Below are 24,114 nucleotides of genomic sequence, written 5' to 3'. Positions count from 1 at the left end.
TTTAATGAGAGCAGAACACATTCTTTTCAAGCAGCCATACAGAACATTCAAGAACATAAACCATATCCTGGGTCATAAAAAAAAAACTTCAACAAATTTAAACAGTCAAGCCAAATGCAAAATAAAGTAGAAATCAAAAACAAAAAGACAGCATGAAATACTACCAACATTAGGAAATAAAATATTAAACTTCTAAATAATCCATGGACTACAGAGGAAGTCTCTAAAGGAATCAAGAAATACTCAGAACTGAGTAAGTTGTAATTAAAACTTATGGAATGAAGCTATGAAGGAAATTTACAGTTGACCCTTCAACACAGGTTTGGATTGCATGGGTCCACTCATATGCAGAAACTTGCCTTATTCAAGGGCCAACTGTATTTTTTGATCTGTAGTTGGGAATCCGTGTATGTAGAGGGGTACTAGTTTTATGTGGATTTTCAACTGTGTGTGTGGGGGGGTCAGTGCCCCTAATCCCTGCATTGTTCAAGGATCAACTGTACTTAATGCCTACATTAGAAAGGAAAAAAACGTTTCACATCAATAATGTCAACACCCATCTCAAAAAATACAAATGGCAAAATATAACCAAAGCAAAGTACAATCAAGGATATAATAAAGATCAGAAATTAGTGGAATTAAAAAATGATATAAAGTACTGGTTCTTCAAAATGATCAATAAAATTGATAAATGTCTAAGAAGATTGACACATTTCCAAAATCAGGAATAAAATGGGATATAAGTACAGATCTTGCTGCCATTAAAAAGATAAAAAATACTGTGTTTCCCCCAAAATAAGACCTAGCCAGACAATCAGTTCTAATGCGTCTTTTGGAGCAAAAATTAATATAAGACCCAGTCTTATATAATTTTATTAATAAATATAGTATATTAATTTTATTAATATATTAATTTTTGCTCCAAAAGACGCATTAGAACTGATTGGCTGGCTAGGTCTTATTTTCGAGGAAACACGGTACTTCAAATAAGTCTACAAAATAGAAATTTAAATGGAACAATTACTTGAAAAGAACAAACTATCCAATTTATCCAATATGAAATAGGTACTCTCAGTAGTTCCATACTTACCAAAACCAATACTCTCAGTAGTTCCATACTTACCAAAACCAATGACAGTTTTTAAAAAAACAATGAAAACTACACATTATCACTCAAGAAATTAGAAAACTTGCTCAATAAAATATAATCAAATGGAATGCTTTAATATAGTATGTAAAAAGAATCATACTCCACAACTAAATGGGGTTTATTCCAAGAATGCAAGGCTAGTTCAATATTCACAACACAATTAATGCAATGCCATCATATCAACAGGCCATACAGGGAAAAATCAGATGATGTCAATTAATGGAGATAAAGTATTTAACAAAATCCAATACTCATAACAAAAGAAAAAATCTCAGATTAGGAATAGAAGGAAACTTTCTAAATTTGATAAGAAAACTCTATGAAAACAACTTATAACTATCATCGTACTTAATGATGAAAAACTGAGTGTTTCCCCCAATATCAGAAACCAATCAAGGATATCATTCCTTATTACTCCTATTCAACATCCTACTGGAAATCCTAGCTAGTGTAGTAAGACAAGAAAAGGAAATAAGAGGTATAGAAATTGGGAAGCAAGAAATAAAACTCTATTTGCAGCTGTCTTTTCTGGGTAGAAAATCCCAAGGATTCTATCCAAACAAATGGCCAATAATAACTGAGTTCAGGTTGTGGATACCAGAACAATTACATTTCTGTGTAACAGCAAAGATCATGTGGAAAACTAAAGTTTAAAAAACTATTCCATTTACTATCACTCAAAAAAAAAAAAAAAAAAAGGAAAGAAAACAAAAACCTAGGTACAAATCCTAACAAAATTTATCAGAACCAGTATATTGAAACTTTTAAAATTCTAATGAAATAAGTGAAGAATTACTTAAGTAAATGCAATTATATCATGTTTGTGTTCATCACGCCAATTATCAAATTGATGTACAGATTTAAATCAATTTCTATCAAAATGAGAGCAAGATTTATTTTTGTAAGACTAGACAAACTTATGCTAAGATTCATATGAAAAGTCAAAGGAATTAAGAAAGCTAAGTCAATTTTAAATAATAAAGAGAAATGAATCACTTTACACACTTCAAAGATTTACATTACAGCTACAGAAAACAATACATTGGGATTAAGATGTATTAGGTTTTAAAATCCCATAAAGAATGTTTTTTAATAACCAAAGCCTTAATAGTCCTAACTCATACAATAGAATATGCCCATTCATATGTGTATCCTTAGCTCCTTAAATATCTGCCCTCAACCATCTAAATCTCGTGACGCTGGACAACAATGAATGTATACAAGACACATAAAGGGTCAAGGCCCTTTACCCCTGAGACAACATTCCCCTTGCCCCAAGTAAGTAATCCGTGACAAAGTGCCATAGTCTTGACAAAGAAATCTCATTGCATTTTCTCTTCTAAGTCTCCTTGATTAAAAAAATTTCCTGAGATAACACTGCAGTGTAAACTAAGTAGAAATATGTATGTGAAGGTTCTCCTTGGTGCACAGTAAGACTAGTGTCTCCCTCATGGTTGAATTCTCAGATGCAGACTAAGGCTCTAGGCTGGGTCAATTTCTGAAATGTACCTTCACATGACAAGTAATGATCCGCAACAAAAGGCTTTCTCACAATGAAGATACTTGTGGAGTTTCTCTTTGGTATGTACAATCAGATGCTGTGGTAGATGTTTTCTCTGGCAAAACATTTTCCTCCGTGGTTACATTCAAAAAGTCTTTCCCCAAAAGGAGTTCTCGGAGAGTGACTGCAGTCTGCCCACTTGTGAAGGGTCTTCCCACTTCTGTTACACTGACAGGGTTTCTCCCAGAATGCATCCTTTGATGCTGACTCAGGGATGAGCTGCGACTAAAGGCCTTTCCACACTCATTGCACTTATAGGGCTTCTCTCCAGTGTGGATGATGGCGTGTCGAATGAGGTTTGTGCTCCAACAAAAGGATTTCCCACACTCCATGCATTCATAGGGCTTCTCTCCACTGTGAATCCGCTGGTGCCTTGTGAGGCCTGACCTGCGGTTGAAGGCCTTCCCACACTCACTGCACTCATAGGGCTTCTCCCCCGTGTGAATGCTGAAATGTCGAATGAGATCTTTCCTAGTGCTGAAGGCTTTCCCACATTCTTTGCACTCAAACGGTTTTTCTCCAGTGTGGGCCCTTTTATGTAAGATAAAAGTGGAACAGTGGGTGAAGGCCCTTCCACACTCAGTGCATACAAAAGGCTTTTCTCCCGTGTGTATCCGCTGGTGTCTCTTGAGGTACGACCTGTGGTTGAAGGCCTTCCCACACTCAAGGCACTCAAAAGGCTTCTCCCCCGTGTGGATGACGTAGTGGTGAATGAGGGCTGCACTCTCACAGAAGGCTTTCCCACACTCACTACACTCATAGGGCTTCTCCCCCGTGTGAGTCTGCTGGTGCCACATGAGGTATGATTTATGTTTGAAGACCTTGCCACATTCGAAGCATTCATAGGGATTCTCACCACTGTGGATGATGTGATGTCGAAGAAATCCTGGCCTATGTCGAAAAACTTGCCCACATTCTTTGCACACAAAGGGTTTTTCTCCAGTGTGTCTCCTCTTATGCAGGACAAAATTGGAGCGGTGGGTGAAGGCCTTTCCACATTCATTGCACTTATAGGGCTTCTCGCCACTGTGAATCCGCTGGTGTTGTGTAAGGTATGACTTGCGGTTGAAGGCCTTCCCACACTCCATGCACTCATAAGGCCTCTCTCCCGTGTGGATCATGTGGTGTTGAAGGAGGTGTGTGCTCTTAATAAACGTTTTCCCACACTCTGTGCATTCATAGGGCTTCACTCCTGAGTGAATCTTTTCATGTCCAGCAAGAAGGTGTTTCTTATTAAAAACTTTCCCACATTCATTGCATTTAAAGATATTTTCCTCTTCCTGAACCATGGGATCTTTACCTGATTTATGTGAGTCATGGTCAAGAACAGCACGTCCTGGAGAGACTGGCTCCTGTACAATCCTTGAACACACACCATAAGCTGTCCTTAAGCAGCCATGTTCAGGGTTCCCAGGGAGTTTCTCCTTCTGGAGGTCTATTCCTGATGTCAAGTGTCCTCTCTTCAATTCCGATGGCCCATTCCGATCCTTGGTTTGGTCCACCTGGGACTCCCCTGGAACTTTTTGTGTTACTTGTTCCTGAAGTAAGGCTCCCTCAGACAGGACTGGCTCACAACTGGTAAGTTCTGTGGTCTTCAATTTCTCTTTGTCACCTGAAATACAATACAGTACACAACAGGACCTGTTAGTAATCTCAACACATAACAAAATCAGCATCTCAGTGAAAAAAATGAAAATGAAAACAGTGCCTCTGTGCCTGGTATGTTTTGCTACCTCTGAATCCCAGGACTGCAATTTTTGTCCTGGTTCCTGGACTGTTGACACCGTGAAAATGGAAACCCAGGGGAATGGCTGGATGAGAGGACAGTGGATCTGGAGTAGAGACACTGCCACAATTCCAGACTGGACATGGCTAGAAAGAATAACGATGCTGTGTGTTGCATGTGTTGCAAGTTTCCTCTGAACAAGGACATCCCACTTGCTACAAGAACACTAGGAAAGGGCACCTAATGCAGCCCCAGTGGAAGACAGGAGTGTTTAATGCAAAATTAACATCCTCACAGAGAAGTGTGATCTTTGTCCCAATGCAAGGAAAGAACCTCTAAATTTTGGGTATTTCCAGAGTGTCTTTGTTATTCATGGTGAGCCCCAAGAAATACACCTGCTAGTTAATGACAAAAGATAACTCGTTATGGGCCCCTAGATAGTTTATGCTAAGGAGATGACTCAGGGTAAGATCTGGCCACATCAGAAAGACCAACCATGTAATTAGAAAGTCTTGGGGCTTTGAGCCACAAGATATCATCTGGGCCCCAGCAATGGGAAGGAGGGCTGCAGACTGAGTCCCACTCACAAAGACTGGATCAAGTGTACTTATGTGATGAAGTCTCAATGAAAACCTGGATACAGAGGCTCTGGTGAGCTTCTTGGGTGGGCAATACTCCATGCACGTTAATGTGAGGAGGTAACGAGCTGCTGAGGATACAGGGGCTTTGTGTTTGGAACACTTCCAGCCCCACATTCCACATCTCTTCTAATTTGTATACTTTGTCTATAATAAATACGATAGTGTGTATAATAGGTTTTAGAGCATTTTCTGAGTCTTTCTAGCAAATCATCAAACCCAAGTGTGGTTTTAGGAAATCCCTGAACTTGTAGCTGGTGTCAGAAGACCTGGGTAGACATGGCAGTCATGAGTTCTGTGTCCTTAACCTTGAGTTTGGCTAACTCTGTGAAGGCAGAGGAGGCACAGCAGCTTGGTCGTAGAAAGACAGAATATATATAGTAAAAGGAGCTGGAAAAATTGGTGACACTCTGCGAATGACCAAATCACATTCCTATCTCACACTGTACTCAAATGCTACTTCAGATCAAAGAGCTAAATGTCAAATGCTAAGTTTTAAAACTTTGAGAGTAAACAAGAATATCTTTTTGATATTGGGGATAAAGCAAGATTTTTATGCAAGACAAAAAATCATTAATCATATAAGAAATATCAAAAATTAGACTACACTAAAATAAGAACCTCTCTTCAACAAAATATACTTTAAAGAGTGAAAATAAAATTTAAAAACAGAAAATTGTATCTGTAGCATCTACCGTGTTTTTCCGAAAATAAGACCTAGCCGGACAATTAGCTCTAATGCATCTTTTAGAGCAAAAATTAATGTAACACCCAGTCTTATTTTACTATAAGTAGAATATGTAAGTAAAATAGTGTAATAGTACATAAGTAAAATAATAGTAAAATAAGACCACGTCTTATATAAGACTGGGTATAACATAACATAACATAATACCAGATATAGTATAATATAATGTAATGCAATATAATGTAATAAACATAACATAACATAATATAAAATACAATACCAGGTCTTATATTAATTTTTTGCTCCAAAGGACGCATTAGAGCTGATTGTCTGGCTAGGTCTTATTTTCAGGGACACATGGTATAAAACTGATAAAAGCATCAGGAATGTACAAAGAATCCCTACAAATTAAAAAAGCAAACACGTCAATAGAAAAACAGGCATTTATCATTAAATGACATTTCAAAGACAAAACACAGATTGGTGAACAATCCAATAAGATGCTAAAGACAACGAGATACAATTAAGTGTCTACTTGAGAAGCAAAAATTAAGGAGCCTTAGACTATCAAAGAGTGGACAGAATATTATCAATAGAAAGTCCTATTCTTATTGGGAGAATTGTGAACTGGTATAGCCCCTTGAGAAAACAATGGCAATTACTGTGTAAACTTGGAAATTTTCACAGCCTGTCATCCAATCACCACTCCAAGAAACATCATGGACACCCCTAACCATGCACAAGGTGACCAGTAAGTATGACTGCTCTTGGCAACTGTTTATGAGTGAAAGGATGCAGAAAGTTAAACATCCCAAAGAGTGAATGAATACAATGTGAGACAGAAGCGTTTTTTAATTTGTTTTCTTCAATGTAAGGACCTGAGCATATTTTTATGTTGAGTAGAAAAAGGATGAAGTTACAAAAAAACCATATAAGCGAAGATTATGAGAAAAGAATTTCCCTGAAAAGGTGTGATCTGAACTCTGGTTCATGGTCAGGACCAAGACCTCACCAACAGATGAAAGGAGAAGTCACAGACACACGAGTAAATGAACGTGTCAGGGTGAGGCTCAGGCACAGGAGGAGGTGGTAGTCTTTTCTTTCAACGTGGAAACTGGCTGACACGTCTTGTTGACACCCTGAGACATGTGTGGGAAGGGGGCATTGTCTGGATGACTGGACGCAGGCATGGCTGGAGGTGGAGCTACGTATGTTGTTCACTGAGGCAGAGTCCAGTCTCTGTGAAGGCAAAACCTTCACTGAAACTTGGTGGGAGGAGCGAGCCAGGCATGCTGACATGGAGTGCCTTTGAGACTTTCAAGTGGAGATTTAGGACTGAGGAAAGGGCAGAAGGCTTGGAATAGTCCTGAGGGGCTAATTATGGGCTACGAACAGACACTCACAGGCTGACTGAGCAGCCCAAGGGACCAATAGAGGGGAGAGAACATGGCACTGCAGTGGCACCAATCTCCACATATCATGGCCCAATACCCCCAGCAGCCCAGATGTGGGGCAAAGAAGGTCAAATATCACCTTAAGGTTTTTCTCAACAGGAGGTGCAGGAAGACATAGGGAGAGGGAGTGCCTGTGTTTCTGGCTGATGCTCAGAGGATGGGTGGATGGAGAAGGGGGATAGGCAGAGTAGATCTGGAGAGAATAACTGGGAGAGGAAGAAAGACCCCTCTCCTCAGAGTTCAGAGGGAAATGTGAGCTACATCACTCACTAGGACTAACAGGACATGAAAAGTACCAACAACTTACTTTTCATGAACCACTTCCTATGGCTCAGACACAGTGCTAAGCAGTTTTATGCATAAATGCTTGATGTGCTTACAGCCCCAAACAACCCCATGACACAGAAACCCTGATTACCAGCATCTTCCAGGAACACACTGAGTGTAGCAGACAACACTCATCAAACCCTGAGCTCCTCACACTGGACACACAGCTTCACCACACTTCCACACACCCAAGTGTGCCTGAATGCCTAGTTCTCGTCAGGGGGATGTGAGGGGAACCCGATGTTTGTGGGAGTAGGTGTGACATTCCCCCTTCCTCTCTCCATTCTCCTCTGCCAGCTGCAGGATGTCAGGACACGTGAAAGCCACACGTTGATGACAGAAAAGACCTGGGTCCCCGAATAACTGTGTGGTACACAGCTCCCCGCTGACTCACATGGACCCACCCCAGGGGGAGTGAGGGAAACAGTTTCCATATGCTGAGCACTGAGATTCTGGAGTTGTCTGATCTGGTAGCTACTTTTAGCTTATACGAACACACAGCGAGATCCTGTAACTTCACTGTGACCACAGAGCTGGGAGTCGGCAAGTCAGGCTTTGAGCCTAAGACAGATCTTAGCTCACACACCTCTGTCCTCCATGAGGTCAGAGGGCCCACGGATCAAAGGGCTCCATGGCTTCCAAACCACCAGACAGGCCACAAGAAGCTTCCCCAGGGATCCATGACAGTGGTCTCCTCGAGGTCTCAAGCCTGCAGGGTCTCCCACTTGCCCATATCTTGGCTCCTACCTGGACAGGTGCTTTGCGAGAGGTCTTTCTTCACTGTCCATAGCTCCTGCTCCAGGTGGTAGATCAGCTCAGGTCTGGGAATAGGACACCCTGTTCATGGAGAAAGAGCACATAAGGATTTCTGTGAAAAGAAATAAAACCTGTCAGTCTAGTCAGGGAGTTCAGGATGTGGACAACACCTCAGAATGGAGCTGCTCCCATCCACGCAAAATGCTGACACGCGACCTGGAAAGCAAGAGATCAAACACTGTCGTTGGGATCATAAACCACAGAGAGTGATGCTGGATGTGTAAGCAGCACCCACTCCCTTTGATTCCATCGCATGGAATTCCAGGTCTCTTTAGCTGTCTCCGTGAGACCCAGAGGATCCGACCCCCTTCTTACAGAGGGTCCTCTCTAATTAATCCAAGTAAGTGGGTCTCCACCGCCTGTGTGTCAACAACTCCTGGGGTGTCTGGTTCACATCCAGCTGAAAGCAAACCTCCGCAAGTGAGGCCCAGGAAACAGATTTAAAAGCCTCTCCAGATGATCTGGCATCAAGGGAGGGTTAAAATCCCTGGTGTCCACAACTTGCAGGTGGCCTCCTCAGTGACCAGTAGTTTGAGGTAGGCAGTGAACTACACAAGCCACTCTGTGGGGAGAAAATGTCACTGCAGGATGGCTGAGTGAGGGGACCTGCAGCTCCGCTTGCTCCTGCAGCATTCTGGGACTTCTGTGAGAGAATCTGTTTAAGTACCCAGACCAAGAACAGGAAACAAAGACACAGACACTGAGTCGGCACCCACCAAGCCAGGATCCAGCCCCACTTAACACTTCTTAGGAGATAGGAAATTGCCTTCAGGATGAAGACTGAGCTGGTTTGTCACATGCAGTCAAGCACAAATGCAGGGTCTGTGAGAAGTCAGTGAAAGGCACCAGAAGCAGCCTCTGGGAGATCGTGAACCACAGCCGAGGGTCCATCAGTTGTCACTAAACAAATGTTCACTCATGTCTGCCATGTGCCCAGCACAGGGCTCAGTGACGGAGCAGTGGGAAGGTGAACAAGACTGTCCTTTTGCGCTGTCAGAAATCATTCTCCGTGTGACCTCAGGGCCTTTGCACGTCAGCCTTCTACCTGGAAAGCTGTTCTGACTCCCACCTAGCTCCTTCTAGCTAACTCTAACTCTTTGGATCTCAGCTCAAATGTCACTTTCTAAGAAGACTTCATTGAAGTGTGGCTCCTGGGTCCAGGTGCTTTGTAACATTTATATAGTGTAACCATATCCCCAGGACTGTGCTAAGCAGTTTAAATGCATTATGTGCCTTAAAATCGAAATGAATTTATGGAATAATATCAGTAATGGTATGTGCCTTCAACAATCTACCTTTATTTTTATACCCTAAGCAGTTTTGAAGGAGTGTGCCTTGGTTTTAAAACTGTGGTTATCTAGGTCTGCAAGGACAACAATTGCCTAGTTAGCACTTTATCTGGAAGACCGATCTCCTCAGTCTTTTTTTTTTTTTTAAAGATTTTATTGGGGAAGGGGAACGGGACTTTATTGGGGAACAGTGTGTACTTCCAGGACTTTATTCCAAGTCAAGTTGTTGTCCTTTCAACCTTAGTTGTGGAGGGTGCCGTTCAGCTTCAAGTTGTTGTCCTTTCAATCTTAGTTGTGGAGGGTGCAGCTAAGCTCCAGGTTCGGTTGCCGTTGCTAGTTGCAGGGGGCACAGCCCACCATCCCTTGCAGGAGTTGAGGAGTCGAACCGGCAACCTTGTGGTTGAGAGGACGCGCTCCAACCAACTGAGCCATCCGGGAGCTCAGCAGCAGCTCAGCTCAAGGTGCCGTGTTCAATTTTAGTTGCAGGGGGCAATGCCCACCATCCCTTGCAGGACTGGAGGAATTGAAAAGGCAACCTTGTGGTTGAGAGACCACTGGCCCATGTGGGAATCGAACTGGCAGCCTTCGGAGTTAGGAGCATGGAGCTCTAACTGCCTGAGCCACCAGGCCGGCCCCTCAGTCTGTTTTTCCATTGTCAACAGACCAAGTCTCTGGGCTGGTGATGCCAGGGGCAAGCAGGATACGTAGCTGGGTAACTGGCTTTTGCAGCAGGCTGAAGTTCCCCCCAGAGACTATGTTGGGATACAAGCATGACCAACTGAGCCAACAACTCCGCAGGCAGTGGCTGCTGAGGGGAGTCACCCTTCCTCCCCATCCTGCAGGACTGATCGCACTGGCCTGTCCTGTTAAGAGGGTGTCCCTGGAGAAGAGTCTAGACACTGGTCCCTGGTAGGGTACAGGGATCCACTGGCAACGTGGCGTGGGGTGCCCCCCTCACAGATGCATGGCACAGAAGAGGCTTAAACTGCTTCATGGGCAAAACTTGTCACTGTCGCTTTCCTTATGCTCTTGCATTTGCCCCAGGAACCCTGTAAGGTATAAGGAATCCCATCCTTGGAGACTGGTAGTTCAATGTATAATGAAAAAGTAAAATAACAAGAGTAGGAAATGTCTTGTTCCTGGTCCCCTTTAAGACACCTGAGAAGGTCTGTCAATTCATTTGCAATTGTACAGCCCACTGGCCAATGGGTCTTTCAGCATTCTAAGTAAGAGTCTCCTCTCTAAAACCAAACAATCACACAGTCAGGATGCCAGTGCTGCCACCACTGTTCCTCTAGATGTAAGTCTAGCCCCTCTGAGGTTGTTTGGGACTCCCTAAAAACGGAGGCCTCCACTCACAGCAGAGACCACTTGCAACTCCCAGGAGCTTATGAGGTAAACACCCAAATAAAAGGAAGGCCCAGAGCCAGACCATGTTGTTCGGAATAATACCCGGTAGCAACGAGGGCAAAGGCCTCCTGGGGGGATGGCTGTCTGCTCACCCTCTTCTTGGACAACATCCCATCACTCACCGCCCTGACAACTGGCCTGTAGGGGACGCTTGAGCTGAGCAGGCTGGCTCAGTCAGATTCCTCTCTGGAATGTGAAATAAGAACCACAGACAGGCCAGTCTGTGCTGGGCACTGGGGTGAGAGATCCCGGGAAGTATGGGTTTGGGTGGCCATTCCTGCCTCAGGGAGCCCAGCAGCAAAGTAAGAAAAAGAAACAATATAAACGTGCAAAGAAGTAGAGACAAGGAATCTGGGGCCACAGAGAGCCGAGACCGAGGTGGCCATCACAAACTTGCTGAGTAAAAGCCATTGTGTATAGAGTGACACGAAAAGACCCAGAGAGAAGCCAGGAGAGGAGACCCAGGAGCCAAGACGTAGTCCTGGTCGTCCCCAGTTCCTATACCAGTCTCTCATTGGGCCCGACTGGACATCCTGCCTTTGGGTTCTACAGAACACCCCCATTTCCTTCCACCACTTTCTAGGTGCCAGAGGGAAATTGTTTCTTGCTCAAGAGAGACCAGGAGACCAGGCAGGAAGAAATGAGTTTAGAAAATGACTGAACCTGGTGGTAGGATGGAGGGAGGGCTCCTGGGGCCTTCTTGACCAGCCAAGATAGAGCCAGAAGGCAGAATGAAGGAGGTGGCAGGTGTCCCCCATGGCAGAGTGGGGAGGACTTACCCAGAGACACGAGAAGTCCACAGTTTTCCAGCATCACCTCCTGGTACAGGATCTTCTGGGCCGGGTCCAGGTGCCCCCACTCCTCCTGGGTGAAAGTCACCGCCACATCCTCAAAGGTCACAGACACCTGGAATGTGAAATAGAGGTAACAGAGTTGGCCTCCTGGATACTGCATGCAATCAGAGCTCACTCTGCATCATGGCCCTAGCTATCAAGGCCCTAGCTATCAAGGCCCTCATCATCAAACACCTCCTGAGGGACGAGCTCCACGCTGGGCTCACGAGCAAGGTAGACAATGCTTTGGACATAACAGCGTAAAAGAGAAGCCTCCTATGTGGAATCCATTGAAAAGTCACTCAAGACAGTGCAAACGAAGTATAGACTATGAGATGCAGACAGTAAGGACTCTAAGATGTCAGAGGACTGAGGAAACAAGGACAATGACACCAATAATGGTAACAACAGCAATACCTGAATCTTACTGATCCTACAACTGCCTGCCAAATGCTGAGGGCTTCACATCCTGGTTAAAGTGACTAATAATCTCCAGTTCTTTAGTCTCTCGTGGTTTGCATTCAAACTCTTGAAACCTGACACTGGCCAACTGTGTTACCTTGGAGACATAACTTCATTTCCCTGAGTCTCAATACAATAATAGTCTCACTTCACCAATAACAGTTGTGAGATGTAGATAGAAATTATTCAATGCTCAGTGTGCTTTGGGATTTTCATTCATTCTCCAACAGTGCCTTAGGCAAACATCTCATCACCTCCATGCCACGATGAATGACCTGAGGATAAGAGAGTTCCACCAGTTCTCCCAAAGTCTCATGTGTTACAAACTAGAGACAAGATTTTAGCGCAGGTTACTCTCTACAAGGGTGTAATAGAGTAACCCGGCATGTCTCCGTTATTGAAGTAAATACACAGTAAGGAGGCTGTCAAGCATTTTCACCAGTTTTTGCTGTTAAATCAGTTCCTGTCACCCCTAAAAATACATCTGTGAACATGGACAGAGAAGCAGAGCCTCACCAGTGACTTCACAGGAGAGGCACCTAAAAGGGTGGCACCTACCTGGGTACTTGCAGGACCTGAACCAGCTCCCCACAACCCCTGGGTCTCCCAGACTCCCAGGGAGATTCCACAATGAATCACTAGTCTTTTTCCTTCCTGAATCCTAAGGGCATTTATCGGTGAGACCAAAATACTTCAGGACCAAGGACCACAAATAGCTAAGGATAACACAGGCTGTGGCCATGAGAAGAAGTCTTTGACTGCCCATAGTCTATCCTGCCTGATGGGTGGGGCACCCGGCACACTGTCACCCTCCCAACACAAGTCTCAGCAGCCGGGGGAACCATGACAACCTCACAGGCCCTCTTGGGCCTCCTTAAACAACCACTATGCCTCGCCTTTGTCCATGCACTTCTCTGCCTGGAAATGCCCTCTCCTCTAACCCTTATGTCCAAGATCACCTGTTGGAAGGAGGACAGGTGGGTTAAAGAGGATCCATTAAGAACGCAGTGGGGGTTGAGATTTATTCTAATTATGACGGAACCCCTGGAAAAGGCGTCATCCATTCTTTCAACAACTTAGCATCTATCAGAGGCCCAACATCGTTTAGTACTGGGGACAAACGAAGTGGCAATTCAACGCCACCGGCCAAAACACAAGACATCTGCGAAGACAAACCAGTGGATGTCTTGGTTCCCAGTCCCGTGGGAAACTGTGTCCACCCACAACGAGAAGCAGAAATTCCGAAATCCTTGTCCACTCACCTGTGTCTGGTGGTGGGTCGGCGACATCGCCATCATGAGACCCTGAAGGTCGAGCACCCGGGCGACCTCTACTGATCGTCGCTCTCCGAGCCGCAGTGTCCTCAGCGGAAAGGGCGAACAACACCCAGGGGGCAGCCCTTGGCGACTACGGGGATGAACGGCGGGTGCACAAGCCCCGGGGAGGCCGCGGCCTGGAGGACGACCTGGCGACACACCCGTTATGGGGAGTCGAGGCCCGTACACAGGCTCGGAGGTGATTCCTACCCGCTTCCCCTGCTCGGAAAGGAGAGCCGACCAAATGTCTGAGAAGAGGCGCTGGCACACTGTTCGACCAGTCGGGAGTCTGGAACCGAACTGCAGAGGCAAATGGCGTCCGCTGTGCAAAACCCGGAAGTCCCGCCCACGCACGTAAGCCGTCAGAATCGTCCCTGTCCTGGGCCGTTATTGGCCAGCGGCCGCCTCACACACACACGATGCACAGCCTTCTGGGTAGTGTAGTCTCCCACCCCAACATCCGACGACGCCAGCAGTGCCTTTACCAGGAAGTTTTCCTCTGCCTAAAAAAAGGTGCATGAGCCACCGGCCGGGAGAAATCGAGGCTTAGAAGTCACGGACGTTCGCCCAGTTCACTGCAAATGTAAAGGTACATGGTCGGGCCCTCGGCTCGCCTGGTGACTTGCCCATACCCGTTATCTGTTTCCTGCATCCTCTTGGGGGTAGACAGACGAAAGAGTAGCTTAAGAAGCCTCCTGAGGAGTGCGCCGGAAGTCCCGCCTCCATACGTTGTGCACGTGTGCACTCCCTTGGGCCTTGTTGGATCCAGAACCTCCTTTATCTTATGAATGAACTTCTAAGTCACGCAGTTGGCCCAGATCACCCTAAGAGGGGATTTGCCATACTTTGAGGTGGGGAGGCCGCAAGGGGAGGAAGCCTGGAGGAAAACTCAGGACTCCCGTTTCCAGCATGATCAATTTGAAATGTCTGAAACCACAAAGTGTCACAGGCATTTCAACCTATGACTGAATATTAGCTGGAGCCTGGATATATAATTTGGGGGTTATTGTCGTGCAGGGTGGCCTGCGGGGTCTCTGGTCCCGCTCCCCACATAAGAACACAGGACATGGTGAGGCCAAAAAGGAACACCCACGGAGCCGTAAGTAGGGGAGTCATACCACTATACTCTCCCTGGCGGCTGGGTTGGAGACACAGGAACCAGGAGCAACACAATTCTCAACCCTCACTGCGCCGCTTGCAGGCTCAGCCACCATCTTCTTGCTAGCCCCCATTTTCTGCTAGCGTAGCCATGGCAGTTATATTCGTGGCCAATGGTTCACTGGTTACGGCTGACGGCCAGCTAGCCACAGCTGATGGCCATTTGATCACAGTCGATGGCCATTTACTACCTGAGCCAGCACCTTTCTATGTGAGGCTGAGAGCCTGGAAACTGCTTTTTGGGGCTCCGTCCCCACACTCCACCCCTACAGGCTCTCGCCTCACAATCTACGCGACAAGCGTCTTCCGCGAGGGGCCCTGTGCGAGGAGCCTGAAGGTGAATGCTATTTCCTGGACACAGCCAAGCTCTCTGGTCACAGCCAGGGTTTCTCAGGGCACCACCAGTACTTCTGGGCACAGCCAGACTTCCTGGGCTTCTTAGGGTACCACCAGTCTCCCCGGGCACAGCCAGGATTTCTCAGGGCACCACCAGTACTTCTGGGCACAGCCAGACTTCCTGGGCTTCTTAGGGTACCACTAGTCTCCCTGGGCACAGCGAGGGCCTCTCAGGACATTGCCACTCTCTCTGGACACAGCCAGACTTCCTGGACTCAGCCAGGGCTCTCACGGCACTGCCACTCTCTCTGGGCACAGCCAGACTTCCTGGACTCAGCCAGGGCTCTCAGGGCACTGCCACTCTCTCTTTGGCCCCCCAGGGTACCGTGCTGGAACAACAACAGCTCACAGTCAAGGTGCTTACATATTCTCGATGGCGGCCAGTCAAGACACAAAAGCAAACATCCGCCAGTTCCACTACATGGTGGTATGTTCCCAAACAGTCAAGTGGTCCATTAAATTAAGAATGGAAGGCAATTCCCCATAGTCCATAGTCATTCGCCAGGGCTGTTCTGGGGGTGAGGGATGACCTTGACCTCACCCTCAGCTCCCACGGAGGACTCAGCAAGCATTTCCTCCTGGGACTACAAGTCCTGCATCTGGGCTGCCTCAGCAAGCACTTCCCAGGTCACAGGGCCGCAACGACCTTCGCTCTCTCTGGCCTCTGCTGGTTGGGGAACCGTCCACGTCTTCCCACCCCTCCACGGGTGTCCAGTTCTCAGGCAGCTGCTCCTCCTGGTCTTCCTGAGACTGAGTGTTCATACGCACAAACTGCTCCACTGCCCTTCGGAGGGCTTTGGTCGGCAAAACTGCTCGCGAAACTGCTCGCGAAACTGAGCTTTTATACGTGTAAACTGCTCCAGTATATTCCAGAGAGTTTCGGCTGACACCATACCCTGCTCACTGCGCCATTTGTCATGCGGGGGACTCTGCTCGCTGGACCAGTTGTCACGCGGGGCGGCCTGCGGGGTCTCTGGTCCCACTCCCCACACAAGAACGCAGGATATGGCTAGGCCAAAAATGAAAACCCACGGAGCCATAGGTGGGGGAGTCACATCACTATACTCTCGCTGGCGGCTGGGTTGGAGACACAGGAAACAGGAGCCACACAATTCTCAACCCTCACTGCGCCGCTTCTTGCTAGCCCCCATTTTCTGCTAGCATACCCACGGCAGTTATATTCGTGGCCAATGGCTCACTGGTTACAGCTGATGGCCAACTAGCCACAGCTGATGGCCATTTGATCACAGTTGATGGCCATCTACTACCTGAGCCAGCACCTTTCTATATGAGGCTGAGAGCCTGGAAACTGCTTTTTGGGGCTCTGTCCCCACAGTTATCTTACACTATTATTTCAAGTCATGATACTAGATGAGACCATCAAGGGAATGAGTGTAGACTGGAGAGGAGAATGAACAGAGCATGAGCCCTGGACCAACCACATTTCATTAAGTCGTTGACGACAAGAAACCAAGAAACTCATGTTAAGGGTTTTAATGTCCACCCAGAGGTATATTAAACAATCTTAGAGGTCGATGGCCGTGGTGGGTTTCCCACACTGTGGAGCTTAGAGAATAAAATGAATCTTTCATGATTTGGGGATGCAGAGGGATTGAGAAATGGAATCGGGGAGTGCAAAAAAATGCCCTTAAGCGATTTAATATTTTTAAGGTGAGAGAGAAGTATGGTGACAGGACGTTAATTAGGTCAAGGAATGAAGAATTCTGCAAAGAACTAGTAGGATAGACATATTTTATAAATATTTATGTGTATGTGTACGTACATACATGCACTTATGTATACAAGTATACATATCTATGTACATATTGTTAAGGTCCAGAATCGTCCCCCCTCAGACAGACAGAGGTCACACACGATAATGCAAGTCACACAGCGAGGTTTATTTCCAGCCAGCTGGGGTCCGAGTCTCTGCCCGACGCAGCAGGTTTTAACAAGGACCCCAAACACTTAAAGCCAAGGGTTTATATAGCATTTTCAAGGCACTCAGTAATTTTCCATAGCTTCAGAGAGTACAAGATAAACTACAGGACTTACATAGCTTCAAGGAATATAAGATTAACTACAGGACAAGGAGTATAAGATAAGCTACAGGACTTCTGGTCTCCGTGCTGCAACTGCCCACATCCTGGAATTTATAATTAGGTTGTTTCAAGCTAGGGGCTGTTAACCCTGACCTTAAAATAGCAGTTCTCATGCTAACGGTCTCTTACATTTTGCCCCCCGTTTGTTGTTCATAATGAGGAATCTTGCTCATGTACGGGCCAGCCGTAGAGGTCCTCGGGGCGGGCACTCTCTCATACTGTTGTCTTAGGACCATGAGCTGGACGGTATTAACATGATCTTTCACAAAATTAATAAGCTTGTTCAATATGCAAGGGCCAAAGGTTAAAATAAGCACAAGCAAGATAACCGGGCCCACTAAGGTAGATACTAAGGTGGTGAACCAGGGGGATCTGTTAAACCAGGCCTCAAACCAGTTCTCCTGAGCTTCCCTTTCCCGTTTTCTCTTAGCTAACCCTTCTCTCACCTTTGCCATGGATTCTTTTACTACACCAGTATGGTCAGCATAAAAACAACATTCTTCCCCTAGCGTGACACACAGTCCCCCTTGTTGGAGGAACAACAAATCAAGTCCTCTTCTATTCTGGAGTACTACCTCAGATAGGGAGGTGAGTGACTTCTCTAAATGACTAATCGAGGTTTCTAGTCTTTCTATATCCTCATCTATGACCGCCCTTAGGGAGGTCATTCCTGATTGTTGAGTAGCCAGGTCCCGGCTCAACTATGCCGGTCCCGGCTCCGGCTATTCCCAAACTGAACAGGATGGCAATGGTTAGTGCAGTGATGGGCTCTCTTTTACTTCTCGTACTTGTGTCACCATCCCAATGCGAATACATACTCTCCTCAGGGTGATAGAGGATGCGGGGCAGCACAGTTACTAGGACACAGAATTCATTGGCGGCATTAAAGACCGAGGTAGATAGGCACGGGGTGAGGCCAGTCTTTGAACATATCCACCATCCATCAGTTCTGGGGATTAACCACTTAGTGTCACTTTACCAACTAGGGGAGCCGTCTATGGAGGCACATAAACTTTGTTTAGCCTGGGGCACTTTCCCTAGACAGGTCCTATTGCCGCTCACTAGTTGCAGGGTTAAGCCAATTTTACGATCCCCCCATGAACACTGAGAGGGGTTCTTACCGTTAGAGGCGTTGTAGGTGGCATTAAGTCCTATTGCCTCATAGAACGGGGGCTTTACATCATAGCACAGCCAACAGGAGGTTGTGAGGTGAGGACTGGTGGCATTAAGGGTTTCGTATACAGTGCGCACCAGTTTCCGCAATGAGTCTTCGGTTGCCTGCATAGCAGGTGTCGAAAGAGTTACAGAGGTCTTTGGCTGGGTTCCCGCGATCCTTCCTGCAGTGTCCTTATCCCTTGATATACCTGGGTTATTGGTAGGGACGAGAGGGGCCAGTACCTTATTTGGACCTACCTGTGTGCTGATCGTTTCGATCTATAGTCGAATAGTTAGGAGACCGCTGGGGTGGGGGCCTATCCATGCCCAACGGCCTATATCTAATTGGAACCCCCAAGTTAATCCTGATAACCAACCACGCTCTTTTCGTGCCGCGTCTTGGTTAAATTGGACATGTACCTGGGGTACCTGGTTGTGGGGGTCCCTAAAGGAGAATTTGACTAGATCCCTGTTCCCAACGTCCCACTGTCGGGGCCCGTCATTGGAGGTGACACAACTCCAACTACCACAATAGTAGCGGTCTGGGCCGCCACAGGTTTTCCAATTGTTTCTTAGGTTCCCTGGGCAGGCCCAAAACCCTTGTGCACTATGTCCTTGAGAGGTGTCGATTACGGCCCGCTTGGACCTGACTGAGTAGTCATACTGCCGTCCACGTTTAGAGCCGAAAATGTCACGCAGGTCGAAAAACAAGTCTGGCCACCACGTATTGACTGGGGCAGTATGTGTAGTGCTATTAAGGGTTGTTTGGGTCTGTCCGTCCGTTAGGATCCATGTTAGCTTATGGGGTTGGTGTGGATTGATCCCCGCGTGGCTCTTCTCCCAGATGTTGAGCAGAGTTAGGGCTAGCAGCCATTTCATCGTTGGCTGAGGCAGGGGGCTTGACGCTTCCCCGAGGTAGGGAGAGCTGCAGCTTCAGAGGGTTATCAGGGTGTCGCCGCACGGTCCACTCCTCAGCTTGTGTCTGCTCCAGCTGGTTGGCTCGGCGCATGTGAGAGTGATGGACCCAAGGCCCGATGCCGTCAACCTTTAAGGCAGTGGGGGTAACCAGAATAACCACATAAGGACCTTTCCATCTTTCCTCCAGTGTCTGGGACCTGTGTCTCCTTACCCATACCCAATCCCCCGGAACGATGCCATGTTCCGGGTTTGGTGCGTCCTTAATTTCATACAGGGAATGCACTAGGGGCCATATCTCATGCTGGACCCCCTGCAGGGCCTTTAAACTGGCCAGATAACTTGGGGCCACATTGGGGTCATGATCTGGTAGAGTACGAACAATAATGGGGGGTGGTGCCCCATACAGAATTTCGAAAGGTGTCAAACCATGTACATATGGTGAGTTCCAGACCCGGAAGATGGCATAGGGTAAGAGGGTCACCCAGTCCCCGCCAGTCTCGATGGCTAGTTTGGACAAGGTCTCCTTTAGAGTCCGATTCATTCTCTCTACCTGCCCTGAGCTCTGGGGATTATATTCACAATGTAACTTCCAATTGGTCCCTATCGCTCGGGCTAGTCCCTGTAGGACGTTACTGATGAAAGCTGGGCCGTTATCGGAGCCTAAAACCTCGGGGACCCCATATCTGGGAATAATTTCTTCTAGTAATGCCTTAGCAACAACCTGGGCAGTCTCCCGTTTCGTGGGGAAGGCTTCCACCCAGCCTGAAAATGTGTCAGCCATTACTAACAAGTACTTATACCCACACCTCCCAGGCTTTACCTCAGTAAAATCCACTTCCCAACTCCGTCCCGGCGCTCTTCCCCGTACCCTCGTACCTGTATGTTGGGGTCCTTTCCTACTGGGTTTCATAGCCTGGCACCCAACGCACTGATCTACGATCTCTTGGATCTGAGCTGCTTGTCGGGGAAACCGGAGGCGGGCGGACTCGAGAATCGTCAGCAACTTCTTTTTTCCTAAGTGGGTGGCTTGATGCAGGTTGGAAAGAAGAAACAGTCCTAGCTGTGCCGGCAGTATCAATCTTCCTTTTGTATCCCGATGCCACCCCTGCTGATCAGACTCCGGGCAGTGGTGGCTCTGGATCCATCGCAGGTCTTCCGGAGTGTAGTCAGGTTGCGGGGGCAGGCGAGGGAGCTCGGGTGTGGGCAGGGTGAGTGCTAAAGCTGATGAAGCTACTGCCGCTGTTTTGGCGGCTTCATCCGCTCGCCGGTTTCCTTCAGCTTCCGGGGTCCGGGCAGACTGGTGCCCGGGGACGTGGACAACTGCAACTGTCCGGGGCATTTGCACGGCCATCAGCAGTCTTCGTACCTCAGGGAGATTGCTCAGAACCTTTCCTTCCGCTGTAACAAAGCCTCTTTCCCGGTAGATAGCGCCATGCACATGGACAGTGCCAAAGGCGTAGCGGCTATCGGTGTAGACAGTCACTCGTCTCCCTTCGGCCCGTTCCAGTGCCTCCACCAGCGCCATCAGTTCGGCCTTCTGGGCTGAGGTCCCCGGGGAAAGCGAGGCACTCCAAATGATGTTCCCGCCTTGGTCTACCACCGCTGCGCCTGCCCTCCGCACACCATCTATAATGAAGCTGCTTCCATCAGTGTACCATACCAACTCACTGTTGGGTAGTGTGGCGTCCTGGAGGTCGGGGCGCACCTAGGTGACTTCTGCCATGATCTCTTGGCAATCATGCAGGGGAGCTCCCAGATCCGGGGTTGGCAGCAGGGTGGCTGGATTCAGAGCGGTGGGTTCAGCGAAGATGATCCGGGGTGCATCTAGCAAGAGTCCTTGGTAATGGGTTAGGCGGGCATTGGTCATCCACCTACCAGGGGGGTATTTCAGGACCCCCTCGATCGCATGGGGGGTCACCACCTTCAGATGTTGCCCAAAAGTGAGTTTATCGGCATCCTTCACCATTAGGGCTACTGCCGCAATGATCCTTAAGCACGGGGGCCATCCTGCTGCAACTGGATCTAGCTTCTTGGATAAATAGGCAACCGGACGTTTCCAGGGCCCCAGACGCTGCATTAGCACTCCTTTTGCTATTCCCCTTCTCTCATCAACAAAGAGAGTGAAGGGCTTCAGGGGGTCTGGCAATGCCAGGGCCGGGGCTCTCAAGAGAGTGACCTTGAGTTCATCATAGGCCTTCTGTTGGCCTGACCCCCAGGCCCAAGGGACCTTATCCTTGGTTGCCTCATACAGAGGTTTCGCTATTTCAGCATACCCCAGAATCCACAGCCGGCAGTAGCCTGTCGTCCCTAAAAACTCACAGACCTCTCGGGCTGAGGTCGGGACTGGAAGTCTAAGAATAGTCTCTTTCATGGCCTCTGTCAGCCATCTGGTTCCTTCTTTCAGCTTATACCCCAGGTAGGTGACTGTTTGCCTGCATATTTGAGCCTTCTTTGCACTGGCCCGATAGCCCAACTGCCCCAGCTCCTGGAGGAGGTCTCCAGTGGCCTGTTGGCATTCGGCCTCGGAAGGGGCCGCCAGAAGCAAGTTATCTACGTACTGCAGGAGCGTAACTGAATTATGGCTCTGGCGAAACGAGTCCAAATCCTGATTTAGGGCTTCATTAAACAGAGTTGGAGAGTTTTTGAAGCCTTGCGGTAGTCTAGTCCAGGTCAGCTGCCCGGGGGTTCCCATATTGCCATCATGCCATTCGAAGGCAAAAATGTGTTGGCTGCTGGGTGCCAGGGCTATGCTAAAAAAAGCATCCTTTAGGTCTAAGGTAGTATACCAGACATGTGAAGGGGGCAAGTGACTTAGCAAGGTATAAGGGTTAGGGACCGTGGGGTGGATGTCTTCGACCCTCTTATTCACTTCCTTCAGGTCCTGGACTGGCCTATAATCTTTCCCCCCGTTTTCTTAACGGGGAGAAGTGGGGTGTTCCAGGCAGAATGGCAAGGTTTCAGTATTCCAGCTTCCAGTAGACGGTTAATGTGTGGGGCAATCCCTTTCCGCGCCTCTGCACACATGGGGTACTGGCGGATCCGGATAGGCTGGGCCAAGGCTTTAAGTTCCACCACTACTGGTGCTCGGTGGGCCGCCTGGCCCACACCCGCTATTTCCGCCCACGCCTGAGGGTACGTTTTAAGCCAATAATCTATATCACGGGGCCATTCTGTAGAGGGAGGGTTGTAGGGGTTGTCTTGCAGGGCGAACAGGCGATGTTCGTCCGCAAGAGACAGGGTCGAGATATGGAGGGGCTGTCCCTGGCCATCCAATACCTTGATGCCATCCGGCTCAAAGTGGATCTGGGCCCTAATCTTAGTCAGGAGATCGCGCCCCAATAAGGGGGCAGGACATTCAGGGATAACCAGGAAGGAGTGGGTCACTTGGTGGCGGCCTAAGTCCACTTGGCGCCTACTGGCCTACTGGTCCACCGATAAGCCTTGGACCCAGTTGCCCCTTGCACCAAACTGGTTTTCTGAGATAAGGGCCCCGTAGGCTTGTTCAAAACTGAGTACTGGGCTCCTGTGTCTACCATGAATTTTACTGGCTTCCCCTCCACATACGCAGTTACCCAAGACTCGGGTAACTAACTAGTCACTGTCCCCTAGTCACTGTCCATTCCCGCCAGCAGAACCCGTGCGTCTTGCCCGGTTTGGCCCTGGCGCTTGGGGCACTCCCTCTTTCAATGTCCATATTCTTTGCAGTTTGCACACTGTCCCCTATCCAGTCGGGGCCGCGGTCTCCATGGTCGGGCTGGTCCGGCTGGACTCGGTCCCGCCCTGACTGTGCTTTGCACGCCTGCCAACAAGATCCTGGCCATCTCCCTCTGCTGCCTCCTGTTTTCCCTACTCTGTTGCTCTCTGTCTTCCTTCCTGATTCGTTCCTGTAATTCCTGATTTTCTTTCCTAATTCTATCCTCCCTTTCTGCGGGAGTCTCTCGAGTGTTGAAGACTCTCTCTGCTACTTTCATCAAATCCCGAATGGACGTCTCTCCCAGTCCCTCCTGTTTATACAATTTCTTCCTAATATCTGGGGCAGCCTGGTTTATAAAGGACATAATTACAGCCGACTGGTTCTCCTCTGCCAGGGGGTCCATCGGGGTGTACTGTCTAAGCATCATAGAGGCATTCTAAAAACACGGCCGGGCTTTCATTTTCCCCTTGCATTATAGCCTTTACCTTGGCCAAATTGGTGGGGCGGCGTGCTGCCGCTCGGTGACCTGCCATAAGAGTCTGGCGGTAGACTCGGAGACGCTCCCTACCTTCTGCGTTCTCAAAGTCCCAATCCGGTCTATTCAGGGGAAAGCGCTCGTCCATCAGGTTCGGCAAGGTCGTTGGTCGCCCGTTGTCGCCGGGGACATTCTTTCTGGCCTCGGTGAGGATCTGCTCGCGCTCCTCGGTGGTGAATAAGGTCTTAAGAAGCTGCTGGCAATCATCCCAAGTGGGACTGTGTGTGTGCATGACAGACTCGAACAGGTCAGTTAGGCCTTTCGGGTCCTCAGAAAAAGGAGGGTTTTGGGCCTTCCAGTTGTACAGATCACTGCTTGAAAAGGGCCAGTACTGGTATGCTCGCTCCCCATCTGGACCAGTCCCTCCTAGTGCTCGCACGGGGAGAATCGGCGCCCCAGCGGAGGTGGAGGAGGACGGTTCCTCCTCCGGGGTTTCTTCCGGCGTCTACGAGGCCTCAATCCCCTCGCCAGTCCTTGAGCTGGGGT

General features: G+C 48.1%; 2 protein-coding genes across 2 annotated transcripts; both read right to left on the bottom strand.

The window, feature by feature from the left end:
- Positions 1 to 1,209: 1,209 nt before the first annotated feature.
- LOC117034587 (zinc finger protein 264) lies at positions 1,210 to 13,987 on the bottom strand. The gene is made up of 4 exons (XM_033127717.1): positions 13,617 to 13,987; positions 11,839 to 11,965; positions 8,292 to 8,381; positions 1,210 to 4,323 (listed from the first exon to the last, which is right to left on the bottom strand). The coding sequence occupies exons 1-4, from the start codon at positions 13,650 to 13,652 to the stop codon at positions 2,699 to 2,701; spliced, it is 1,878 nt and encodes a 625-aa protein (XP_032983608.1). The 5' UTR covers positions 13,653 to 13,987; the 3' UTR covers positions 1,210 to 2,698.
- LOC117035448 (uncharacterized) lies at positions 13,718 to 23,890 on the bottom strand (the record flags this gene model as incomplete). The annotated part of the gene is given in 6 exon segments (XM_033129308.1): positions 13,718 to 13,819; positions 13,881 to 13,992; positions 20,080 to 22,303; positions 22,306 to 22,822; positions 22,825 to 23,512; positions 23,514 to 23,890. Coding segments are annotated over 6 exon segments (4,020 nt in total), but the record flags the coding sequence as incomplete, so codon positions are not given.
- Between the last annotated feature and the right edge of the window lie 224 nt (positions 23,891 to 24,114).

Source organism: Rhinolophus ferrumequinum, chromosome 15 (assembly GCF_004115265.2).
Source record: "Rhinolophus ferrumequinum isolate MPI-CBG mRhiFer1 chromosome 15, mRhiFer1_v1.p, whole genome shotgun sequence".
NCBI lineage: Eukaryota > Metazoa > Chordata > Mammalia > Chiroptera > Rhinolophidae > Rhinolophus > Rhinolophus ferrumequinum.
This window is presented reverse-complemented; position numbering and strand designations above follow the sequence as displayed.

Bases quoted from the DNA above. Each gene is read 5' to 3' on its own strand.
- LOC117034587 (XM_033127717.1), bottom strand. From the start codon at position 13,652: ATGATGGCGATGTCGCCGACCCACCACCAGACACAG. The intron at 11,966-13,616 runs GTGAGTGGACAA...TTCACATTCCAG, and splicing joins CGACCCACCACCAGACACAG to GTGTCTGTGACCTTTGAGGA. The intron at 4,324-8,291 runs GTAGGAGCCAAG...ATTGTATTTCAG, and splicing joins CTCGCAAAGCACCTGTCCAG to GTGACAAAGAGAAATTGAAG.